General features: G+C 37.3%; 1 protein-coding gene across 1 annotated transcript; it reads left to right on the plus strand.

Annotated features, from left to right (window-relative positions):
• The first annotated feature begins 407 nt into the window (after positions 1 to 407).
• Positions 408 to 24,441, plus strand: LOC135479438 (transmembrane protein 164-like). Its single transcript, XM_064759265.1, has 6 exons — positions 408 to 471; positions 5,113 to 5,509; positions 11,221 to 11,337; positions 20,079 to 20,157; positions 20,757 to 20,857; positions 22,488 to 24,441. The coding sequence occupies exons 2-6, from the start codon at positions 5,153 to 5,155 to the stop codon at positions 22,791 to 22,793; spliced, it is 960 nt and encodes a 319-aa protein (XP_064615335.1). The 5' UTR covers positions 408 to 471; positions 5,113 to 5,152; the 3' UTR covers positions 22,794 to 24,441.
• The last annotated feature ends 2,503 nt before the right edge of the window (positions 24,442 to 26,944 follow it).

A 26,944-nucleotide genomic window follows, 5' to 3' on the forward strand; every position in this document is an offset into this window, starting at 1 on the left:
CACTTAGAACAGTTCTATTTTTGTCTTCATGTTTCACATCTTTGTGGCTTTTGGGCCCTTTTGTTTCCTGTAGGCCTGTATGTACAGGAGTGACAGGTGCGTGCACGCGAATAGCAGATCCCTGCGCCACAAAGAAAACCCCACGTTTGACATAGAGATTGTCTCGTGTTTTCAAGGGAGGTAATTTTGTAAGGAGTACAAAGTGGCAGATAATTTTTATTACTAATTTTCAGCAACTGTAAGGAGGTGCAGACTTGACAAGCAAGTCCTGATCTTATCTCACTCACTAACAAGGGATCGTTACCATTTTACAATTTTTCTTATTCATATCCTGTTTTGTGCACTACTTTGTTTATCGTGAGCGTGTACGTACATCGGTGAGCTACACTCGCGTGCTCAGGTTTACGGTATTAGAGCCTTGATGGGTGACGTTTAAATCGTTAAGATGCTGATACATGGAGTTGTCTTCTGGTACGGTATGAGATGAGCTGGAAATTGTGATCATTGTTAACAGAAATTGTGTTCAATTTCAGGCATGTTTTCTTTCAGCATGTAGCCATATTGCGAAGATATCTGAATATTGGCGTTGTTTTTTGCGGGCTTCCTCTTGCGAGTGTGCAAGAGAATATCAGGGTATCTATTCATCAGGGAACCTGATGTATTTGCACAGGCGGCAAGTAGTTATTTTTATCGAGGGATATTTGCATTAGTTACTGTAGATCAGACGTTCTTCGCTTAATTAAATGTACCCAAACACCGCCGTTTTTGCATTTGCACAGAAACAATAGTTGTTTAAGACTGGAAGCCCTTGCACTTTTTATGCCCACAAAACGGCAGTGTTATCATCTGCGTAGCTGTAACATGTACTTCTACTAGGCTTAATAGACCGAGGGCATTCCATTGCGGAATCTTCCGGCATTTGTGGTTGTTTTCGGAGGAAGAAATTGCGTTAAAAGGCATTCAGATTGACAAATTGAGCTCTTTTGTAATGTCTGTTTGTCACATCCAATTGGGACTGGGGCTTTTAATGCATCATCAGCCTTACACTACAGATAACCTGGCACAGTGCGGTGGTTGCCTTTAGGCAGATCATACCCATCGCAACATCATCATATTACCCCGCAACAGAACTCCTAATTTCCTAAAATAATGATAATGACAAAATAAAATGTAAAAGCGAAAACCAGATTTCCAAAGTGTTTTAACAGAAGACAAAGAATCAAGTGTGATTACATAGACCTTATAAATGCTCTTCTAGTTTTTCCAAATCCATAAACTAGGCAGCTGTCGTGCAAGTGAATAATTCTGCACTAGGGAATTGAACAACAGTCAAAATACATGTTGATGTTAGATCAGTAAAAGATGGGTGAAAATATAATGTGACATTACACACATGTAGAATGTTATTGTCTGAGTGATCTGAGACCATGGGACAGCCAGACACTTGCTATTTTGCTTGTAAATACCTGCAAGTGAAAATATTGTCTAAATGGACATGACAGTTAATACAAAACTCTGCATCCCTGGCAACACAAGTGTAAAATTGCACTATGTTGACAAATATGTGTTCGTCGACGTTTGACAGATTGTTTTGTTGTCTACAGTGTAGTAAAATTTTATTTCCCATTGTTATCTGGCATAATTCTCAAAATATCGTCAGTGAATTTGTTGTTCATTTTGCCTCTTTCGATATGTACTTTAGTTTCCATGTTATCGTTCACCCTTTTAGTCTGCTAGCCACTGTGACTGTAGACAAGTGAAGTGCCAGGATGCTAGTGTTTTGAACTGTCAGTCTCTGTTGAAGGTCTATCATTCACATGAGGCATTGCTCTACTGGAATTAAATTGACATAGAAGCCAATTGCCTTTTCTCTGACAGCTGTGCAAATAATATGTTGAAGAAAAGCTGATAATAATCCCCACAATGCATGTTATTGTAAAAGTGAGAGCAGTTTTACATGTTCCTTTGGGTGTAAGGCCAAGTGCAGTTGCTATCAATGTTTTTTGTTATTCAACCTCTTACTGCATAGTATAGGGGGCCTCCGTGGCTCAGTCGGTTAAAGCGCTAGCGCAGCGTAATGACCCAGGAGTCTCTCACCAATGCGGTCGCTGTGAGTTCAAGTCCAGCTCATGCTGGCGGCCGTACGTGAGAAGGTCTGCCAGCAACCTGCGGATGGTCGTGGGTTTCCCCCGGGCTGTGCCCGGTTTTCCACCCACCATAATGCTGGCCGCCGTCGTATAAGTGAAATATTCTTGAGTACGGCGTAAAACACCAATCAAAAAAAAAAAAAAAAAAAAATCTTACTGCATAGTTATTTCACACAGACAATTTGCAAACATGTAAAGTGCATCAACACAGAAAATTCACAAAGACTGAAAATAGAACAGTTGTTACAGGTATTTTTGTTATTATCCTGCTTGTAGGGTTGACACATTTCCTGTTTATTCTTCACTGCTGGTTGTTAACAGTATGCTGTCGCTATTGTATGTAGAATTACAACCTATTTCTTTTATCTCTGTACAGCACAACAGTGTGTGGTGAAATGCTCTTGTGTTGTGTTTGCTGCATTGTGACATACATGTAAGCTTGAACAAGTGCTAGAGACAAGAAACAAAAAAACAACCGAATATGGTATAAAGCTAATGATGTAGTCACTGGTCATTATAAAAAGTTATTGTTTTGGAATTTAATCCAAATGAGAGGCAGTTTTTGTTACTGATTTTATGATCAAACTCCGTTGATCACTTTTCCCGTGAAATTTGATATACATGTACTTTTAAATTTGTCTTTCTCTGATCTGGTCTTTAAAATTCTAGTGCTTTTGAAATTTTGTTTTTGAAGATTTGTTGCCCTACTTTAACAAGTATGGCAGGTTTGTAATGTGTAGGCCATGCACACCTCTTCATTCTGAGAGGGTTGAAATTACATGCATGTACATAATTCTGTGTAAACATGGTGCTGGGTAAATTGGTGTCACTGATAAACCTAGTTCCCAGAATCAAGATCGCCAGTGTACTTGTGTAACTGGAATATGTCAAGTCTGATACTTGTTCTTGTTTACCTACATGTAGTTTCTGCCTGAAATTTGATCAACATGCACAATATCAATTTATTACACAAATGTCGATAAAATATGTGTGAGGAAGTCATGTATATTTACAGGCCAGATGATGCTGACCGTGTCAAAGCAAAGATGAATATTTCAGGGTGCTCATAGTCCTTTAAACCCCTTGAAAGTGCTTGAAAAATACAATTTCATTTTCAAATACTTGAAAGTCCTTAAAAAAGACAAATACTCCTGGAAACTCCTTGAAAATCTTAGTTTGTCCCGAACTTAAATATTGTCTGTTGACGGCCGAGTCTGCATATCAGGAGCTCGCTGATAATTTCTCCCATAATCAGGGCTTCCACTGGCACTCGCCATTGTCGCAAATTTAGAACAATTCTTTGAAATGGCAATAACATTTGAAAAACTGCGAATGTTTTTGGCGACAAATTTATTTACTTAAAAAAAAAATACAAACGTTATACAAAATCTACCCTGAGAGTTTCTTCTGGGTTTTAAGCAGATTTTCCGCAATTTTTCTTTAGAAAATAATCTACTTACTTTCATTTCAAACGCCCTCATCTGGGCGAAACAACAACAACACAGTTGTATGGCAATTACTTGACAGAAATCTACAAAGGGAGTTCAGCATTGTTGCAAGTTGACATTAAATAACGCTTGAAATCATTTTTGTTCAATAACGAGAGAATCATGGCATTTTGGAGAATGCCTTTCATCGCCATTGTAAAAAAAAAAAAAAAAGTTATCAAGGGAAATTAAGTAAGGTAGAGTTATCCCTGTAAATGAAGTTAAATTTAACTTTTCCACTTAGTAAACTATTTTTTTGGATCCAAAGTAAATTAAATGTTTCAGAATATGTGCCATTACATAAATGTGTATGCTGTCTGTTTTTCTCCTGTCAGACTGTGTTACTCCAATGTACTGATCATAATGTTGCATTTAAATAAACTGAATTTACAAATCAATTTCGTAACATTTTTTTCTGATAGAGGAAATTACACTTTACTACAAATAGGTTGAAAAAGAATTGATTTTTTTTTCAAAAAACAAAAACATGCTGCCAAGCATTGGTCCGTTATTTTGAGGGCAATTGTTCTAAATGTGACGTTGATAAACTCCAGATATAACTGACGAGACCAAACTGATTCTAGCAGCTACAGCAAGGCAGATAAAAACAAATTACAGAAGGAGACTAGAATAGTCATGGGCGCTTAGGAAGTATGGCTAAGAAAAAATAGTCTTTACTACAAACTCTGATGAGTGGCTAAAGTGACAGGCTAAAAAACATACTGGCCCAGAGGAAGCCCTGTATAATGATATATGCCATTCATTTTTTTTAATGAGCCAAGGCCCGGTCAAAGAATGTGTCCCATTACAGAGGTGAAGGGCAGATATTTCTTGCAAAAGCAAGCATGCTATTCAATATATTTGCATGCAAATTAAAGCATTTATCATTCACACTTAAAAATATAGTCTATACTTTGCACCATGGTATGTTTAAACTAGCCTTGAAAATGTAAAAAAACTCATGGAAAACTCCTTGAATTTCATTTTCATATACCTGTACGAAACCTGTATTGATTTATTTGATCGGCATTTTGCTGTACTCAAGAATATTTCCCATATATGACTCGCTTCAGGCAGCATTATACTGAGAGGAAACCGAGCAAAGGCCCGGTGGAACCCACTACTATCTTCAGGTATCTGGTAGGCCTTCCCATGTACGACTAAAAAAGGGAGCAGGCATGAGCTGGACTTGAGCTCACAGTGACCCCATTGGTGAGGGGCTCCTGAGTCATTGTGCCTTCACTCGTCCACGAAGGCCTCCAAAAGAGGAATAAAATTAATGGTTCTTTGGTTTACAATAAATTATAGTATAAGACAAGGAGTTTTGTGGAAGTGTATGCCATGCAGAGTACATCTTTTATGAGGGCAAATAATCATAGTTTAAATCTTAAAGAACTTACATGTAATTCTTTTTTTTTTTTTCAGTCATGAATATATCTATGTAGGTTTTTATATTAACTTGTAACTTTTCTTTGCAGATAGTTTCTGAGCTGAAAAGGCATTAAAGTGCAATCAGATATGGCGAGTTCTGACGTCAACAAGTCGGCATGGCATGGACTTGTAAACTGGGCGTATGACGGGGTAGATTACTCGCTGCCGGGAAATGGGGGGGAGGAGTGTGTGAATTTCCTGGACTTGCGCCAGCGTGTGTGGGAGTCCGCCTTTGCGTCTTGTTTCGCGTTCATCGTGATGATTTGGGGTTACACTAAAGTACAGTTACCTCAAGTGAAGACAGAGAACTATGTGGAGCCGATAAGTAAAAGGATATTGCTTGTCCTCATGTGTTTGACATTCGGCACGGAACTGGGCTTTAAGTTTGCCACAAGACAGATGATCTGGATCTTGAATCCTTGTCACCTGGTTACTATGCTTCAGGTGAGTTCAGTGTTCAGCAGTGATGTTGATAGGTTTTCAATGTGGTGAGTCCCCGGTACCCACAGGTCATTTTAGTAGATCCCAGGGAAAAAGAGTGGGTCCCAATAAATTTTGTGTTTTTGAAATTGTAACTTATCAACATTTTGTAGTATATTACATATTACAGGTTTGTCAGAAGGTTCAAAGAAAATTTGAACGTCTGATTTCATCCATAAAAATTTGAATAAGATAGTGTATACATGCAATAGTTTTAATTACTATTAGCTTAAAATTTCATTCAAAATGTTTTATCCTAAATTCCAACTTTTGGAATTGTTTTAAGTCTTAATTTTAGCATGAAAAATAATAAAAATCAAGCAGTATATTTGTGTTTGAAAAAGAGACCATCAGAATATTTGTTATTATACATATATGTCAACTTAAAAATGAAAGTAAATCCAAGGGGAACATATGGTGCGTTCCTTTGATGCGTCAGTCATGATTTTACTGCGTCTTTTCTGATTTTAATGCATCTGAGATGCAGGGTGCGTACCTATCTACATTATTGGTTCAAGTGATGTGTACAGGTAAAGCAGTAGCCCGTTTTAAGCAGGATGGTCATAAGAAGGAGAGATTTAAATAGGGTGTACATGGTGAAATATGAGCATCATGACAGGGATGCCGATCATGAGTCAGAGGTGGAACTAGAAACAGAATTATTGTTTCATCTGGACCCTCCATTTAGCTACATGTATTGTGAATCTGAAGAGATGATCTTCGTTTTTGGGAGAGCACCCACATCTACCCTAGCTACGGAGAGACATGATTGACAAAGGCAGTGTTTGGATTCTGACCCTGTCATGGTGGATACCTTGGTTATATTTATGTTAATTGCAATATTAGGTCTTTATTGTTCCCATATAATGAGATGATATGAATTCTGAATTACTTTAAGATGAGTGTAAACTTGTTTTCATGGAGTACAGCTTTGACACTCAGTGGTTTATGAAGGTGGCAATTCAAAGCTGTACTTGTGAATGTAAACAAATCAGGGCTGTTTGTGAATGCAACGATTCAGAGCTGTTTGTGAATGTAACAAATCAGAGCTGTTTGTGAATGTAATGATTCAGGGCTGGTTGTGAATGTAACAATTCAGAGCTGGTTGTGAATGCAACAATTCAGAGCTGTTTGTGAATGTAACAAATCAGAGCTGTTTGTGAATGTAATGATTCAGGGCTGGTTGTGAATGTAATGATTCAGGGCTGGTTGTGAATGTAACAATTCAGAGCTGGTTGTGAATGCAATGATTCAGAGCTGTTTGTGAATGTAACAATTCACGCTGGTTGTGAATGTAACAATTCAGAGCTGTTTGTGAATGTAAACAAATCAGAGCTGTTAGTGAATGTAACAATTCAGAGCTGGTTGTGAATGCAACGATTCAGAGCTGGTTGTGAATGCAACAATTCAGAGCCATTGTAGCGATTCAGAATTGTTTGTGAATGTAATGATTCAGAGCTGTTTGAATGTAGTGATTCAGAGTTTTTTTGTGAATGTAATAATTCAGAGCTCTTTGTGAATGTAGCGATTCAGAGCTCTTTGTGAATGTAGCGATTCAGAGCTCTTTGTGAATGTAGCGATTCAGAGCTCTTTGTGAAGGTAGTGATTCAGAGCTGTTTTAAATGTAATTATTCAGAGCTATTTGCAGAGATTCAGAGTTGTGAATGTAACGATTAAGAGCTGTTTGAATGTAGTGATTCAGAGCTGTTTGTGAATACAGTCAAACCTGTTCTATGCGGCCAGTGAAGGGACACGTAAAAATTGTCCGCATATGACAGTTGGCCACATAAGACAGGTTGTAAAGACCAAGACAAATAACAACTGAATTAAGTTTCAGGAAATCCACACATATAGGCCTACATAATTATCATCCAATATATGTATCACATAATAATCTTATACATAATTGTTAAAGCACTAATCTGGTCAGCTACATAAATTTCATACAAATATAACAATTGTAGTAAAATAATAACTCAATAGTTTCAAGTTTTGTGGGGTAGACCTATGGATTTCACGCATTTAACAGCTGATTTTCAGGTGAGGGCACGCATGGCAGGAGAACTTTCTTCCCGTCATTGTCAAGCCCTAAAAAGCCATGTGCTAGTTTGGTCTATGTAGGTATAAAAGACTATTCTAGCAAAGTTTTGTACTGTAAATGGCAGACTGCTGAGATGTTCAATCACATTTGCCATTACTGGTGAAACAACAACAACAACAACATGTACAAGTGAAGGAAGATCAATTTCTCCATGTGTTCGGTACAGGCAATATTTTGGCCACGCGAAATGAGAACACAGCACCATTTGCCGGCAAAGATAATGGCCAAGCAAGCCCGATAATTTGTCAAAGAAACCATTCATGGGAGGAACCACAGGAGGTCAGATTATATCCGATTATATCCGAGTCTGCCCGCTGTTTATGGCATTCATAAACCTCAGGACCTCAGCATCGAGCAAACCCACTGGCACAGTGCAGGGGTGTCTGGACAGTAACCAGCTAGGCCTGATTAAAGAACAATAGAGTTCACTGCTATTGACCAATAATTTTCGCACATCACTTCTCGTCACAAAGTGGCAGGTTGTAACTTTCAATCACTACAAAAAATATTGAACTTGCGTCGTCGCCATTTTGAAATTTTTGAATGTCCGATGCGGCAATCATCATTACCGTTGAAAGTCTTGGCCGCTCAGGACAGGCTGATATAGAATTTGGTGGCAAAATATATTGGCCGCTGGACGCGTTGGACAGGTGCCCGCATATTACAGGTCGTTTAACATGGAAAATTGTTTGGTCGCGGCAGAGAGTGGCCGCTTACGGCAGATGAACGCTGAATACAGGTGGCCGTAGGTACAGGTTTGACTGTATAACGATTCAGAGCTGTTTGTGAATGTAGCAATTCAGAGTTGCCTGTGAATGTAGCAATTCAGAGCTGTTTGTGAATGTAGCAATTCAGAGCTGTTTGTGAATGTAGCAATTCAGAGCTGTTTGTGAATGTAGCAATTCAGAGCTGTCTGTGAATGTAGCAATTCAGAACTGTTTGTGAATGTAGAAATTCAGAGCTGTCTGTGAATGTAGCAATTCAGAGCTGTATGTGAATGTAGCAATTCAAAGCTGTTTGTGAATTCAGCGATTCAGAGCTGTTTGTGATTGTAGCAATTCATAGCTGTCTGTGAATGTAGCAAATCAGAGGTGTCTGTGAATGTAGCAATTCAAAGCTGTTTGTGAATTTAACAAATCAGAGCTGTTCATGAATGTAGCGATTCAGAACGTTTGTGAATGTAATGATTCAGAGCTGTTTAACAATGTGGAAGCTGTTAACTGGGGGAACATGACTAACCGATGTCAAAGCTAAGTTTGTGTCCATGCATGTATACAGGCATTTACTCAGGCCTGTTGAGATAAAGTCTTTTAAGATGATCTCTGAATCTGGCTTGTGAACCATTGACCTATAACTTTCAAGTACTGTAATTCTTCAACCTTCTTGCATGTTTGCAAAGTGTTTATTCAGGCATGTTCTGAAGCCATTATCCTGTGTGGACCAATAAAATTTTTGTGAAGCCCTGAAAATGGCCAGTCCAACCATTGTAGTTTTGTCTTCAAAATCTAATTATAAATGTACATAAATCGCCCTGAAAGGTGCTCTTTCATATTCGAAAAGGTTGAGGAATTAGGGTGTACATACATATATGTATCGTGTAAGAAACGGTACAATAATTACCATACATAAACCTGCATTGCTGTACCAATAGACAGTTTTGTTTGGTATAGAAACATGTATTTTGTATCATTCTGAGAGAACTACGGGGCTTATAGAAATAATTTGCACAGTTTTATGAAGTTTTTTTTGCATCTAAAGTGACACAAGTGAATCTTTTTTGGGTCATTTTCAAAATGATTGTATACGGAAATGCCAGCGAAAAAAAAAGCTTGAAGGAAAGATTGAAGAATGGTTTACTTCATCATTCACGCACATGCATTGCTGTACCACTGGACAGTTTGGGAACAGACTTAATGGTCCATTTAGGATGTGAATGGAATAATACACGCTTACCTAACAAAGAATTTTGCATTTTATCTCTTTGCCATGTTTATACATGTGTGTTATACAGTTTATACACGTTATTTACCTGTATTGAATTTATTTTTCAGTGCTCCTTAAAAAGTAAATTTCACAGGTGCATTCATACAAATAAAATAAACTTGATTATGGTGTAAAACACCTGTCAGGTAAGTAAATAAATGTAAAGTATGTGAAATATTCCTGAGTACGGCTTAAAACACCATTGAAATAAATAAATATGTGTATATAATAATTTATTTATTTATTTATTTGATTGGTGTTTTATGCCGTACTCAAGAATATTTCACTTATACGACGACGGCCAGCATTATGGTGGGAGAAAACTAAGCAGAACCCGGGGGAACCCACAGCCATCCGCAGGTTGCTGGCAGACCTTCTGCATGTAATATTCCCTGTACATGTCTGCAGTTACAATGCAGTGTAAAGCATGATTTCATCTACATCTACGTGTGAAGAATGTTCATATAATTATTGAGTAACTGTCAATCTTCAAACTTTTCAATCACTACGGTCCTTTTTTCAGTGGAGTTCAGGCATATAATTGTTATGAAAAACATGCTATAAATGATAAGGTTATGTCACTAAAGGTACAGTCTCCATAAAACTGTGCAGATTATTTCTCTAAACTGCATAGTTTTCTGAGAATACTTCAAAAGTTTGGTTGTTGACGCGAATGGAAAGGGTTGAGGAATTTTCACAAAACTGTCCTTACCTGAAGAACCCTATTTCTTCTAAATTTTGAAACGCCTGGTTTGCTCATTTTAGCCACTATATATATTTGTAATTCTATCAGGAATATTGATTTTCTTTTTTCTCAGACGGTTAGACCATCTAATGAACAACATACTCATATTTTTACTTTTCGAAATGGTAAAGAAATATTCAGCAAAAAACGCGTTTATATGACACTAGGTACCACAGTGAATTTACAGCACTTCAACCTTTGTTACAGATTTTCCGTATGCCACACCTAGGAATTGATTCTCCTCTGTTGTTACAGATCTTCCTATTGGCTACACCAGATAATTGTCTTTCCTCCCTAGTTACAGATTTTCCTCCTAACTACACCTGATAACTGTCTCTCTTCCCTTGTTACAGATCTTCCTCCTTTCCACACCTAGAAATTGACTGTCCTCTATTGTTACAGATCTTCCTCTTTGCTACACCTGATAATTGTCTTTTCTCCCTGGTTACTTTTTATTTTCCTCCTAACTACACCTGATAACTGTCTCTCTTCCCTTGTTACAGATCTTCCTCCTTTCCACACCTAGTAATTGATTCCCCTCTGTTGTTACAGATCTTCCTTCTGGCTACACTTGATAATTGTCTTTCCTCCAAAGTTACATATTTTCCTCCTAACTACACCTGATAACTGTCTCTCTTGCCTTGTTACAGATCTTCCTCCTTTCCACACCTAGTAATTGACTGTCCTCTATTGTTACAGATCTTCCTCTTTGCTACACCTGATAATTGTCTTTCCTCCCTAGTTACAGATTTTCCTCCTAACTACACCTGATAACTCTCTCTCTTCCCTTGTTACAGATCTTCCTCCTTTCCACACCTAGTAATTGATTCTCCTCTGTTGTTACAGATCTTCCTCCTGGCTGCTCCTCCCTGCAGGGTGACAACCGTGGTGTTTCGGTTACACATGCACATGCTTGCCGGAGCCTCTATTGCCTTATTGTTTCCTGTCATCAACACAAGACTGGTAAGCCAGCACTTACGTGTGTCCGTAATGTCAGGGGTTGAAATACCATTGTTTTTTTACATGTCCACCTGTAGGCGTGTGTCTCATTCGTCGTGTTTAAATATCATGCTCCTAAATATCATGGGCCCAAAATATTTTAGATATTTCTGTGAATAGTGTGCTGATATGCACTTTTGACAGTTAACTTTTGTTTTGACCTTTAAAACTTACCTGTTCACGCCAGGTGGACACTCAGTTATTTGGACCCCTGTAATAATGTTAAGTCCTGTTAGATTCATGTTGTATTAATCAAGAAAAATGATATATATTTATTACTGTTTGCATGAAACTGTGTTGAAATCTAGTAAATCATTGTTTTGTAGAAAGGTGGGGTGGGTGAAGGACGATGTGACTGAGAACATGTGACCGATATGCTTGTCTAGTAATCATTAGAAACCACAAGGTATATGTTCAATCCCAGCCTTCCTCAGCTGACTGCAGACACGTATTCTGTGGTTCGTGTACAGGTGTAGGTTATTTCGAAGAGAAATTATGGTGTATGTATTGTACGCATATACCACAGTCATCTCTGACAAACTGCCGTATTCTGTTCAGCAGGATTTTGTTGCATGTACATGTGAGAATCAGTGATACCAATGGTCAAGAGCCTCTCACCAATCAGTGATCAGTGTGAAACAAAGTCCGGATGTGGCTGGCTTCCTCTCTGGCTCTGCATTGGAAGGCTTGCCAGAAACCTGTTGATGGTCATGGGTTTCCCTCCGGGTTCTGCCTGGTTTCCTCCAACCATAATACTATCCACCATCATCTAGGTGAAATATTGTTGTAAAACACCAATCAAATAAATAAACAGAATGAATAGGTAATATTGTGGGAGTTAGAAATTTTTTGTTGTGAACGATCAAAATAACCCTACTGTGACTTGTCAGAAGTGTTAAACAACCCTTTGTGGACATTAATTTACGCATCACCTGTTACACTGTTTCCCAAAATGACAAATGACACTTTCCTCTGTGACCTTCTTACATATAAGTTCACAAATGTTAATATCAGTTTTCTCCATTGTTCATCTAGTCTAAATAAATTTTTGTGGAGCTGATTTCAGGCGCCCGTGTTGTATTAAATTTGTAGTTGCCAAAGGTTTTTGACAGGTCACATGGTACAGTAGCACTTTGGTACCTTTAACAACACAAGTTCAAACCTAACCCTCCCCCACCTTCCCTATTACCTTCATATTCATGTTTTCTGGGTGCATACTGTGCTCCTGGTGATTGTCAAATGTCAAGGTGTAAAGTTTACAAGGTAAAGCTATACGTGTCAACATGCAAAGTACTGTTCAAGTGATATTGATTTGCCGTAACTTGTCAGGAAAATGGTGTCAGCTACTAACAGCTAGCTGCTTCAACTACCGCAGTTCTCCTAGTTCAGTATAAAAAAATGCGCTTTCAGAAGCACATGATGGCCTTCAAATGAAGCTTAAGTTTTCCTGATAAGAAATTAATCAAACTTCACAGACAATTCATAAATGGCCTTATAAGGTGAATGAACCGGTTATAATCAAGTCAAATGTGTCACCTGAACAATACTAAAGTGGGTCACCTGAACAATACTAAAATGTGTCACCTGAACAATACTAAAATATGTCACCTGAACAATACTAAGATGTGTCACCTGAACAATACTAAGATGTGTCATCTGAACAATACTACAATGGGTCACCTGAACAATACTACAATGGGTCACCTGAACAATACTAAAATGTGTCACCTGAACAATACTAAAATGGGTCACCTGAACAATACTAAAATGTGTCACCTGAACAATACTAAGATGTGTCACCTGAACAATACTACAATGGGTCACCAGAACAATACTACAATGGGTCACCTGAACAATACTAAAATGTGTCACCAGAACAATACTAAAATGTGTCACCTGAACAATACTAAACTTCACGTAAAATACATTGCGTGTCATGTATTTAAATGCTAGTGTTGAGCAGTATCACTTGACCGCTCTCCTCAGATTATTCCAGTTACAAACGTATTTAAAAATGAATGTACACCTATTTAAGTCAGAGAAATTTATTGCAGAATGTTATGATTGTGACATGTACACATAGAAATGTACAGTACATTTTGACTTTTTGTATGTAATTTTGATCAACAAAACAACATACATTGTATAAGGTATTTAAATGACAATTACATGCATATACTGTACATGTCATCCAGCATGCAATGGAAAGAGGTTAAGTGCACAATATCCTATTGTTTTCAAAAGTTGCCAAGTACACTTAATTCTATTACATAAAAGATGCAATTAGATGTACATGTATCTGTTGGTTGGTACATACCGTAAATCACCTAAAAATTTTTACCACCAAAAAACATTTCTGGAGGCAAATAAATGTCATGAGATATTACTTTTGGTACTACAATTGACATTTTCCTAGCTGGATATCATCCTACCGTCCAAACACCTCTCGAAACACCTTTCTAAAATTGAACGCCTGGGATTTGGATATATGAGCAACTTAGTGATGGACGAATTTTTATGACATTTAGGGTAGTTTTCGTTCCATAGTTGAGACTGAGGAGACAAATGGCTATTGTAGTTTGATAAAGATAAATGTACATCAGTTACTGTAAATCTCAACCTTTTCAACCACTCCAAGCACTTTTTATCAGTGGAGGGTTTGTGTACAAATATTACGAAAATGACGATAAAAATGATTTGTTTTTGTCATTTTAGACGCAAGCTTCGTAAAATTGTGCAAATTATTTAAAAAACAACGGCTCCACTCACTGCATATACGCTGTGATAACTGCAGCAGCCTCATACCAAGACCAATAGACACTTTCTTTTTTTACTGCATTTATCACAGTGTATACACAGTGAATGAAGCCATTATTTCTAACACATCACCCGTTCACATATGTTTTACACTAATTTTCAGATTTTACTCCCTTTCACTTTTCAAACTGATACCTGTTCACCCCCTTTTGATTATTTCACCCTTTATTTTGATTACCCTTCTCTTGCGTAGATCACATCTTGGAAGCGTCCATTTTAAAAAAAACTACACGGTCCACGCATCGAAAACCAATGAGAATATCGTACAACGTTGGTTGTTGGATGAGTTTCAGGCATTCGTAAAGTAAGTTTTCACGCAAAGATTTCAGCCGGAAGTGTTCAGATGTGGAAATAAAACTAAGACGAGATCGATAGATTGTAAACATGAACGGGATAGCACTGCGTAAGAAGCTTCGGCAAACAGCAGAAGTGAATGCACTGGCTAAACTGTCTACGGACTCTCGGCTAGCTCAATTGCTTTGTGCAGTCACTGACAACATGAAGTCCGGGATGAAGGCCTGCAAGCTTGGACATTACCGACACTTGTAGATGCAGGTAACAGCAGGGCTGGGTCACACCTAAGACTTTAAAAGAGGAAATTGTAGTTTCCTTGTTTGGCGTTCAACATTCAGGGGATAGTGCAATGGCTGGTTGACCCGATATTTAATGACAGGGCTGTTATTAAAAATATGTTCATACAGGGGTAAACACCGACCCTTCAAAAAAAAAAATAAAAAATAAAAATTATAGTAATCAAAAAAATAAGACAGGCCGTACTCAAGTATGTTATTGGGTATTTGATGAATTTTTAAGTAAAAATTTCTCCGGTTAATTTCATTAAAATTCCTGTTTTTCTCCTACAGATCCTCTCATTTTTTTCTGATACTGCAATAGGCTGGGTTATTCTCAATAAATAAAGATTATCCCCATCAAGGTATTTTTTTTAAGGATGGCCGAGGTCTGTTAAAATGAACCACCCATTTACTTCACCCCTACCATTTACTTCACCCCTACCATTTTTAGTTCTAGTATATATGGCCCAAATAAAAAATTCTTGAGAACACCATAACCACAAATAAACACTGGTACATTTAAACAAATCAATAAAAACAAAGCCTGTTCTATATGTGTATGCATGTATCAAGGCAGGTTGTTCACCTTTCACCTACATACTGCTAATGTACAGTGTACACAAGTACATGTATATGGAGACTTTGGCCAGAGATCTATTTATATCAGAGAACTCAGAATGATGACTTCTGACCTGCTTTTACATGTATACTGTTCAACCCGCCAGGTCTCCCAAACCAATATTTTGAAATATTCTGAGAGAGCTCTAGGGTGTAGAGAACTTATTTGCATAGTTTTATGAAGCTTGCTTTTTTGGTGACCCAAACATGTCATTTTAGCAATAAATAATTGTACGCTTAAATCCCACAGAAAAAAAAAAGTGGTATAGTGGTTGAAAAGGCTGAGGATTTACAGTAAGTGCAAAGGTAGAGAGCAATGGTACAGTGGTTTCTATTCTGAGAGCTGATGCACATACATGCCTGTCAGAAATAAAATCAATACTTATGCTAGTCTCAGGTTACAGATCTAAATTATTGAACAGGTGAAAGATGCTGTGGTTATGCAGTACACAAGTACACATTTTTATATATAATGCAAACTGTTTTGCATTCTATATACATCCATTACCTGGGGTCGTCAGACTTGTATATGGAACTCTAAACTTGTGAACCACAATCTGAACGGATACGTGAAAAGGTTCTATTAAATGAAGATTAAGGTTTTAAGGAAAATGAAGAAGAACATATATATATTTTCTGTCAGTGGTCAGAAATATTTGGAAATGACGTCATCAGTGAACGTACTGGGAATGCAAATCCATCTTTCATTGTGCTCCCAATTCAGGCTCTTCTCCCTGACAAATTTATTTCGCAAGATGTTTCCGCGTTGGTGTTACCATGTAAGGCTACTGAATTTCTGGAATGATTGCCTTAGGAAAACTGCAGAATAAAGTGACTTTTACACCTCAAGAAGAAAGCTGAGAGGCTTTTTTATACATTTGTATGCTGGCCCTGTCATATACTCTATATTAAGGAAGGAAGTCCAGATTTTCATGTATCATTTAACCAATTGACCAGGTGATAGAAATGCATGTACATGTATAAGAAGCAAATGAGTGGGGTGAGGGTCTGGCCTGGGGCCAGGTGGGTGGGTGTCATGGCAGCTGAAGAATAGCTTTTACCAGTGGTGTTATTTTTGTGAATTTTGTACACATTTTTTTGACACATGAATGTATGTGTACATGTCTGCCAGCAACTTGTGAATGGTCGTGGTTTTCCCCCAGGCTCTTCCAACCATACTGACCTAAAAAATTCGACCACCAAAGAGCATTTTTGGAGGCAAATGAATGTCATGAGATATTACTTCTGGTTTTCTACTTCTACTCCTACCTTTGAAGCACCTCTCAAAGCAGCCAATTAAAATCAGCAGGACTCCCAGAATCTGGAAAAATGAGCAACTTAGTCATGGACGAAATATTAGATCATTTTGGGTATTACGTGAAATATTTTTCATGTATGGTCTAAAATACATCTTCCAATTAAATGAATCATTAACATTAGATGCACAAGTTTTCACCTGTAGAGAGATCCGCACAAACTTGTTGTGGAACCACTTAGGCAGCGTCATGAGCACTGTTGACTGTTCATTTCCACGAAGCCTCCAAAACCAGTGGATCCATGCGGGGAAATCGCATTTTGGAATTGGGACATTTCAAACACCTGGCAGCAGGAGCTTGACATCATTTACATGTAATTCACATCAGTGTTCCTTCTACCTTGAAGACAGAGACCCCTTTGGTGGCCTAATAGTTAGAGCGTCCTCCTCGAAATTAAGAGATCTGGGATCAAAACCTGGTTTGGTCATACCACTGAAGGCTTAAAAAAATAAAATCATGTAAAACCCAAAGCATGCATGTAGATAAATTAGACTTGTGATGTTATCGTAGAAACTGACACACTGTAACATTGTAAACGTTGTGGTACAGTCCATTTTTGATGTGACAATGGCTTGAGGTTTTGGAGCCATTTGTTAAAAGTGTATTAAAACTTAAGCCAGGGTTAAATCTTAATAACAGTTTTATTCAAAGGAAATGACACTTTAGTCTGCCCTAATCCTCATTCGAACAAGCAGCCCCAGCTTCACAGTAGAGCCACCTCACGGGGTTAAAAAACATGTCACGCCCCTGTTAGAATACTGCATGGACGATAGCTCGTGGACTCCCTACATGTAGCTTTTATTAATCAATATTCCCGGAAAGCTTCTCGAGCACGAAGTAGAATCTAGCTGATGCGTTTGACGTATAAATATTCATCATTGTCTGTCAAACAATAAATGTGATAAAGTGTTTGAAATTATTGATAGTTGAACTGCCCACAGTGAGGAATGTATGGTTCGATACTCACACAACACTATTAACTGAATGTGTACATCACATTGAATGGAACCTCTGCTTTGCTTTTTACGGACTACTTTCAGTGGTACTGTAACAGGCAACTTCAGAAACAGTTAATATGTGTACTGTTTGCAAGACCTGGGATGTTCTACTAACTTCAACCTAATGTATTTTTACGGTTATGGTACATGGAAAGCATTTACGTCCAGGGAAAGATCTGAACACATCTGGATGTCCAGCAGTAAGGGATTTTTGAGTTCGATCACATTTAGCGTCGAAGGTAGAAAAAGTCCAGCTGTATCATGTGATCTGAAAAAAGTATTAGGCAACTATTTTTGATCACATTCACTATAACATGGGTGTCTGAAAAAGTGTCATAAAAATTAATATAAAGTCGGGGAATGATAGAGAAGATGGAGAATGTGAATGCCTGTCATTTATGCCTCTGGAAAAAGGTGAGACAGGTGATCAGTAAATTAATGTCAGCAAAGGTTGCCTAACATTTTTCACCATTCACATGACACATGAGGTCTGTCTGCCTTTGGTGACTAAAGAGTTCTAACTCAAAACTCCCCTATTAGATACATGAAGAACTTATGAAAAACTGGAAATGTGGATTTGTGTTCACTAGCCAGTTAACAGCAGCACTGCAGCCGACGTCAGGAGATGTGTCAGGTACATGTATCAGGCGAGGTGCAAGACTTTCCTACTGGTGAAATCAACTCACACCCCCCCCCCTCTCCCCCATCCACCTACATTTGCCCCCTCCCCCCGACCCTTTTTCTATTTATTTCACTGTTTTATGCTGTACATATTTCACTTATGCCTGTATGACAGTGAACAGCATTATGGTGGGGAAGCCAGCCAATATCCAAAAAGTTGCTGGCAGAAGCCAGCATGAGCTGGCCTTGAACTCAGAGACCGCATTGGTCACAGGCTCCTGGGTCATTATGTCACGCTGGCACGCTAACCATCTCGACCACATCACCCCGGAGTCTCGGCTGATTTGAGACTTAATAGCTGTTTCAGCTACCGTTTGACATGATTCAGGTGTGTGTATTACGTGCAGCTTTATCTAATTGTCACATTCTTGTATATTTGATGACGGTATGACTAGTACGATCATTTTGCTTTGTTTCCACTATCACATTCTTGTGTATTTGATGACTGTATGACTAGTACGATCATTTTGCTTTGTTTCGACTATCACATTCTCATGTTATTTGATGACTAGTATGACTAGTATGATCGTTTTGTTTTGTTTCTGCTATCACATTCTCATGTTATTTGATGACGGTATGACTAGTATGATCGTTTCGTTTTGTTTCTGCTATCACATTCTCATGTTATTTGATGACGGTATGACTAGTATGATCGTTTCGTTTTGTTTCTGCTATCACATTCTCGTGTTATTTGATGACGGTATGACTAGTATGATCGTTTTGTTTTATTTCAGCTATCACATACTCGTTTTGTTTCTGCTATCACATTCTCATGTTATTTGATGACGGTATGACTAGTATGATCGTTTTGTTTTGTTTCTGCTATCACATTCTCATGTTATTTGATGACGGTATGACTAGTATGATTGTTTTGTTTTGTTTCAGCTATCACATTCTCGTGTTATTTGATGACAGTATGACTAGTATGATCGTTTTGTTTTGTTTCTGCTATCACATTCTTGTGTATTTGATGACTGTATGACTAGTATGATCGTTTTGTTTTGTTTCTGCTATCACATTCTCATGTTATTTGATGACGGTATGACTAGTGTGATTGTTTTGTTTTGTTTCAGCTGTCACATTCTCATGTTATTTGATGACGGTATGACTAGTATGATCGTTTTGTTTTGTTTCAGCTATCACATTCTCATGTTATTTGATAACGGTATGACTAGTATGATCGTTTCGTTTTGTTTCTGCTATCACATTCTCGTGTTATTTGATGACGGTATGACTAGTATGATCGTTTCGTTTTGTTTCAGTTATCACATTCTCATGTTATTTGATGACGGTATGACTAGTATGATCGTTTTGTTTTGTTTCTGCTATCACATTCTCATGTTATTTGATGACGGTATGACTAGTATGATCGTTTTGTTTTGTTTCAGCTATCACATTCTGGTGTTATTTGATAACGGTTTGACTAGTATGATCGTTTTGTTTTGTTTCTGCTATCACATTCTCATGTTATTTGATAACGGTTTGACTAGTATGATCGTTTTGTTTTGTTTCAGCTATCAAATTCTGGTGTTATTTGATAACTGTTTGACTAGTATGATGGTTTTGTTTTGTTTCAGCTATCACATTCTCGTGTTATTTGATGACAGTATGACTAGTATGATCGTTTTGTTTTGTTTCAGCTATCAAATTCTGGTGTTATTTGATAACGGTTTGACTAGTATGATGGTTTTGTTTTGTTTCAGCTACCATTTGAGACCTGTGTATATTATGTGCAGCATGTTCTAATCGTCACAGTTCCTTGTTATTTGATGAGCTTGGGAGGTAAGCTTAATCAATGATATTGATCAGTGGTACAAGAAGTTAACCTTTCAAAACGCGGCCTCATCTTGTCAGTCTGGCGAGGCTCACTGAGGTGTGACAGAGGCATGGACAGCTGTCACTTATCGACCAGCGGTAATCCCCTACTCCCCACAGAGAGTGTACGACTTAAGACAACAGCCCTCACTAGGCATTTTCTGAAAATGCCTCTTAAATTATTGAGAAGGTTGCGGTAACGTCCGAGATAAATTTAATTATCTCAGAAAGATGTCATGATAGCGTTTTCACCTGTTTGGATGCTGCTGAATCATAGTGATGTAACTCTCTTAAAATGGAGGTAGAAAAATATTACTGATGGTACAGGTACATATTGTTGTTTAATTATAGGCCACCTTTTTGGGAAAATTTTTGAATATGGCCTGCGATGTATTAACTTTGTGTAAGCAATATGATTAATATGATTAATTTCTACAGTTGATAATAAAGTCAGTTGAATGATTTACAATATATTATAGCTATGATTCCTTTGTACAAGCAGTCCCTGATGAGCAAGAATTATAGTCTCTGTTATAATGTGAGATTATCCGTTTTGGTGTGTTTAGGCGCCTACACCCCAGAGAGACTTGGTGACTTCAGCTGGTCAGGGGTATCCCTGGGCATCCTCTTCCTCTACCACTTTCTACCCCTGCAGTGGCTGGCTGTGGTGAGTACATGTGGTCCTCTCATCTTTTTAATCGTATCCAATGCAATAAATAACAACTCAGGAATACTGTATATAAGTCATGTAAGTCAAAATTCCTGTGTGGAAGCAGATAAAGGCCTTAGAATGATGCTTTGATGCCAACACTAAAGTTTTTCTGATAACAAATTAAACAAACTTCACAAACTAAACAGACTTCTAATGTGGCCATGTAAGATGGATGATCAATAAAAATATGTCGCATGAAAAGTGCTAAACGGTAGGTGAAATATAGTAGTCCAGTCTCGAAACCGAACTGTTATTAAACTTAAAATTGAAAGTTAGGAATAGTCATAGTCAGGAATTCAGGTTGTCCACAGACTTGCATACGTTTGAATTGTGATGTATGAGTAGTCATAGTGTGAAATTTCGACTGAAGTGAACAAAAGATACAGTACGTAACCAAAATAAAGAGTGGAATTGTTGTGCAGTTGAACTGTTCTAGTGTTAGGAAATGAGCTTCAGATACATGTAGTAATTCGGTCAGCTTAATCCTTGAAAAACAACTTTGCTGATTTAAAGAGGTGACTGTTGAAGTTTACAGTTACATTGAAAGTCCCTCGAAAGGTAGATGCGCACCTCAGTATTTCATTGTTTTTTTTTTACCCGAATGATAAGCACTCTCAATTCACCTTGGCAATTGCGGATTGCCATGGTGAATGCTGAAGTGTGATAGCTTAGCAAAAAAAAAAAAAAAGTGCTGAGTGTGTCATTTCTTATCTTAATCCTAGTTCATTTTAACTAATCTTTATCCACAAAATATTTGAGTCTTGAGTGTTGTTGAATAAAATATTACTTAAAATGTGTATAAAATGTGGTTTTAGGCATCTAAATTTATTGATATTTAGGCTTCAATGCCTACTCGCACTTTCACGGTATAGGACAGGGTTTACCTGCGATGGTCTAAAAATAGAACAATACTCAGTAGTGAGAATGGTGTCATGTGGCGCCAGTTCCGGGCAAAGCAACATCACATGGTGCTCAGAATTAGAATTTTGAGATGCAGTGGTGAAGAAAAAAGCTGTTAATGGATTGGGGGATCCGGAAGGATACATAATTGTACCGTAGTGACTCCAAACCAATATTGGAGCGAAGATGCCGTTATACAGGTGTTTGTATTTATCTTAAATAGTATTACCAAGGCAAGCTTATTTTGGCCGAGGAAGTATTTTTTTTTTTTTTGGGCTGAAGCAAACTTGTGATTTGAGAGGACTGTGATATTATTTTTCCAAAATTATTTCCTGCTTTTAAGGTGTCAGCCTATTTGAAATGGTATGGTACATGTACATGGTACATCCTACAGGAAGGTTCTACGTTTTCATCTAGAAAACAGATAAACCAAAATGCTGTTCTCTCCACAGCTGAGCCATCCCTGACCAATGAGGCAACTTTTTGGTCGTTAGACTGTATTGTCAAGTCTGAAAGTTTGATCGGTACATGGCAAACTCCGAATACCACAGTAATTTCCTCCGTCCCTGAACCTGACTGCCTTGATAAAAGTCAAAAATTCTGGAGTACACCAAATAAAATATCTATATGAATAGAATTGTTTCCACTAATTGCTCTGTTTCTTTTCATTTTTTTTTTTTGTTAGGTGAGCCATGTAAACCTCAACAACATGCTATGCCCGGCTATCTCTGACCCGTTTTACGGCCGATTTTATCGCGTCTGCGCTATGACTCATCAGAGCATTCTGATTCCAACCCATGGGAAACTCTACACTTGGGTTGCCAGTCTCTTCTTGTCTAAACATTCCATGGAAGCCACAGAGGAGAGGTCTCAAAAGGGGAGTAACTCTGACACCACCTCACACACAATAACAAAGGAGATCAGCAATGGAGGAGATGCAAAGTACACCAAAGACAGCAAACTATGTAACGGGCACACAAAACTAGAATAATTTTCATGTGTGTTTCACTGCAATTTTTTGTTCATATTATTTCTTCCCTGTTTTAAATGGGAAGCCTTACTCAGTGCTTTATTTTTAGCTACATGTATGGTACCATGTAATTTTGACAGTATTTTTCTGTGAGTTATGTATTTGGTGGTTTTATTGTACTTTATATTGACCAACAAGCCCCCTAGTCCTTCTCTAAGAGAACATACATAGTTTATAAATAAATTGTGTTGTTTTTTCAACATTCATATGAATTAGCTTTTTTGTCTTACATAATTATTACATGTACCTCAGTAGGACAAATTATGACAGAGACTATAAATTGATCGGAATATTTCTTGCAAATTATGCTCAGAATTCAGAGTTTAAAATTTTATAACCAAAGTTTTAATGGTATGGATTGAAGGCGTGAATATCACAGATGTGGAGATTGAGTAAGATTTTATCAGGAAATCATATAATATAGGGCAGAGAAGCTGACATTTTTCGAGTGAAAATATTTAATGTTTATCTTCCTTTTTCAAAAATGCAACAAAATTCCTTCAGATGTTTTGAACTTTCATTTGCATATGAAGTGTGAAGTCCATGGTTCCATTCCACAGGGTTTTGGTACTGCTATCAGATGTATTGTTGATAACATGAAACTAATGAAGTGGCTGGTGTCATAAAGCGGACCAGCAAAAAATGTATTACTTTCAGCTAATTGGTATGATCAGAAGTGAATAACATGTTCGTGGTAGTATTAGTCTGATACCAGGATGTAACGGGTATACATTTACATGTACTTAATGCCTTTTTGCATGAACGAATCACCCAAGTCATGTGTTCAAATGCAAACAAATCAAGGAGCAGCCATCTTATTCAATCTGATTTTACACTTGACAATCATGTTTGTGACATGATGATTCAGTATTTGTCACAGGGTGAGTCTGTTGTAGATTGACCAATCAGAAGTTCTCCTTTAGGTGATATTTACATAGTTTGTTTTAGCTATGAAATCCTATTTTGAAGTTTGAAATGGCGTTCAAAGGCAGGCTGAATGCGCTCAGCCATGACTGACATGATGCTTATACTAGTCATATGCTAGTGGGGATTTGTGGACACGTAAGTTTTACAAGTTACTAATAACAGAAGTACACATATCTCTTCCCAAAGGTGTTTGAAATGTTTTCAAGGGCATGTTGTTGAATTTTTAAAAATAATATTGAAATGGAGAAGACATATATTTCCTTGAGTCGAACCATTAAACTCTAGCTTTTAGTGAGGCTGGCAAACTCTGCCAATCATTTGCACAATTATGCGTGGTTAAAATGTAGCATAAATAGAAACCATTTAAGAAAAATAACAGCTGTTCAGATCAGTTTGTGTTCTAACAGTTAACATGTTTGTGCTCTTTGCGGATTACAGTGTTTGTTTCATTTAGAATATTGGGGTAGACTAGAATTTTGTAAACAGTAGTTCAACAGTTTGCAATTTTTGAATGACCCAGATCACCTGGGATTTCTCTGAGGGTGCCAAGGATTATTTAGGATTTGAGACGATCTTTTCTAATTTACTAAATTTTGGTCATGTTGGCTGGAAAAGGCAAACTATCTATACCAGATACTAGTAACACCAAAGCATACATTTTGGGAGCATTTTTGATCTGAATTTTGAGGTGTAACAGAACTCTGACTACGTGTACATGTAGGTGTTCAAAACTGATTGCTTATGCTATTGATGAAGAATTTAAATGCTGTTCTAAATTTTGCCCTTCAAACTGGTTTAAATTGTGGAATTATACAAAAAATTTAAACTTAGGCAAGTGAAGGATTTTTTCGTAATGTTTTACAATCTGTTTGTTGTCAGTCATATTTGCATCAGCCAAACAGTCCATGCAAGTTGATGACTGGAGATGCAGTATCGTAGAACTTTGAGAAATTACAGCATACTTCAATTTTTAAATCATATCATTAACTCAGACCTCTGTAGTCATCCCTTTTATAGAGCTTAGACATTTTTCAAATACTTGAAAAAAAAAACAGAACATGAGAAAAAAAATTTGTAATGCAGGCAAATTTGTAAAGAAAGTCATATTATGAATTAATTACAACCTATTTAATATTTATGCATCTTCACTCTAGGTACAGTGCCTATTAGCTGTGGATATTTTAGATATCCAGCGGCTTGATAGTTACATGTGCTGTACAGGTAGCTGTAAAGTGATAGGTACGTGTGCTGTACAGGTAGCTGTAAAGTGATAGGTACGTGTGCTGTATAGGTAGCTGTAAATTTTATTTCAATGCTACATGTAATATTATGCTTTCATACTACAGTGTCTTGTATAAAATTTAGACATGTGTGTGTATATATATATGTAGATAGGAACAATTCGGACTGTATTTACACCCACAAATCTGTACATATACAAGTATGACTGCACTATTGTACTGTATATGTACATGCACAGAAGTTGTCAGAATAGCTATATATGTGTACATATATTGTTGAACATTCAGTACACCCTTGCTCTCTTGTACATTAGACTAGTAGATATGTATATATTACTGGTGCACAGAAGTTGACATTTTTATCCTGCCAGCATGCCAGCCCTGTAGAAAACATGATACAGAGAAGAAATTTTTAACTGTATTTATAGATATGTTGATACCAATGTACAGAAGTACTCTTTAATTTGTCGTTGGTGTTCTGGCGATGTTGTATCGTGAGTCTTAGCACTGAATTAAGCCTCTTTATACAATACATTAATCAGGTAGGAAAGTACATCGTGGTTATTTTGAAAATTGAACTAGCCAAAAAAAAAAAAAAGAGAAAATATAAGTCTTATATTATGTAAGACTTGGCTGCTTGATTGTAGAGTTTTAAGGCATTTTGAATTCCCCCCACTCCCCCCACCCACCACCAATCCCTCCAAAAAAAAAAAATAAATAAATAAAAAGAGAACCACTTTGAGTGAAATAATTTTGACATGATTAAATTTTCAATTTCATAATTGTGAGAACTTCCCATGTGAGAATGTGAATGTGAGAGTTCAAAACTATCTTCTGTTGTTCTTTCCTGCGATACGTCATGATTTTTGTATTGGTATTTGCCTGTAAATCGGTAATGTTGTACTTAACTTTGGCAGTGTGAACCACAGTCAAGTGTGTCTTTATACAGGTTGGCTTCTCGTGATGAATGCCTCATTGTAAGATGTGCAATTTCTTGATGCTAATAGTTAGCTGTAGATCTTCTGTATAGCATTGGTGAGATCTTCTGTATAGCATTGGTGAGATCTTCTCAATATCCTGATTTACAGAAAAGTGGTACATCCTGTATCAGATGTCCTGACTTCTTTGTTCTATGTCATTTTCTCTGGCTTAATTTTGTTCTGAATTTTTGTGAAATTTTTTGTGAAACACGTCCTGGTTACTTTCAATTTTGTGCAATATGAAAACCTTGGGAAGACCATACCAACTACTTTATGTGTGTTGATGAAGCCATTCATGACACGCAATTATCACCAATGATAATGCCAATGATCACGCAATTAGTCAGTCATTTTTGATAGCCATACAAGTCAATCAATCATTGAATTCCATTAATATCAGCGTTGTTGTTTTACCTGTAATTTACATATACCCAGGTCGTTTCTAGTTTCTTACCAAGGGATTTGGTTTTACTTACCTGAATTGGCTGACTTGACATGTTGAATTTGTGTTAAGAAAAAGGCTCAGTATTGGAGTCAGTCCATGGTACTCACTCATTTTCCAAACTTGACATATCAATTAGGCTATGAGCACGCTTGCCTTTGTAGAAATTCCTTGGCTCACAATACTGGTTTATGGGCTTGTGATTTTTGGGAGTCTCCTCTATGTTTGCTTTGAAATCACTTCATTGTCTACTTTCTAGTTCATACATTCCTTTTAAAATCTTGGGCTCTGTAACAGAATTTCTTATTTTTGAAGTGAATTTTGCCTGCTTTTCTATTCTGTTTCTCAAATGTTGCTAAGGAGGCCCTTGGGTACAATGCTTTTGCCATTTCTGGAGTTTATTGGAGTTGCAACAGTTTATTGGAGTTGCATTTACCCTTTATGTGGTGGATTCTAGTGAAGTCATACCCACAAGTCATTTATTTTATTCATTTGAGGTATTGTCAAAGGAGTGAAACAGAA

This window comes from Liolophura sinensis, chromosome 12, assembly GCF_032854445.1.
Source record: "Liolophura sinensis isolate JHLJ2023 chromosome 12, CUHK_Ljap_v2, whole genome shotgun sequence".
Classification (NCBI taxonomy): domain Eukaryota; kingdom Metazoa; phylum Mollusca; class Polyplacophora; order Chitonida; family Chitonidae; genus Liolophura; species Liolophura sinensis.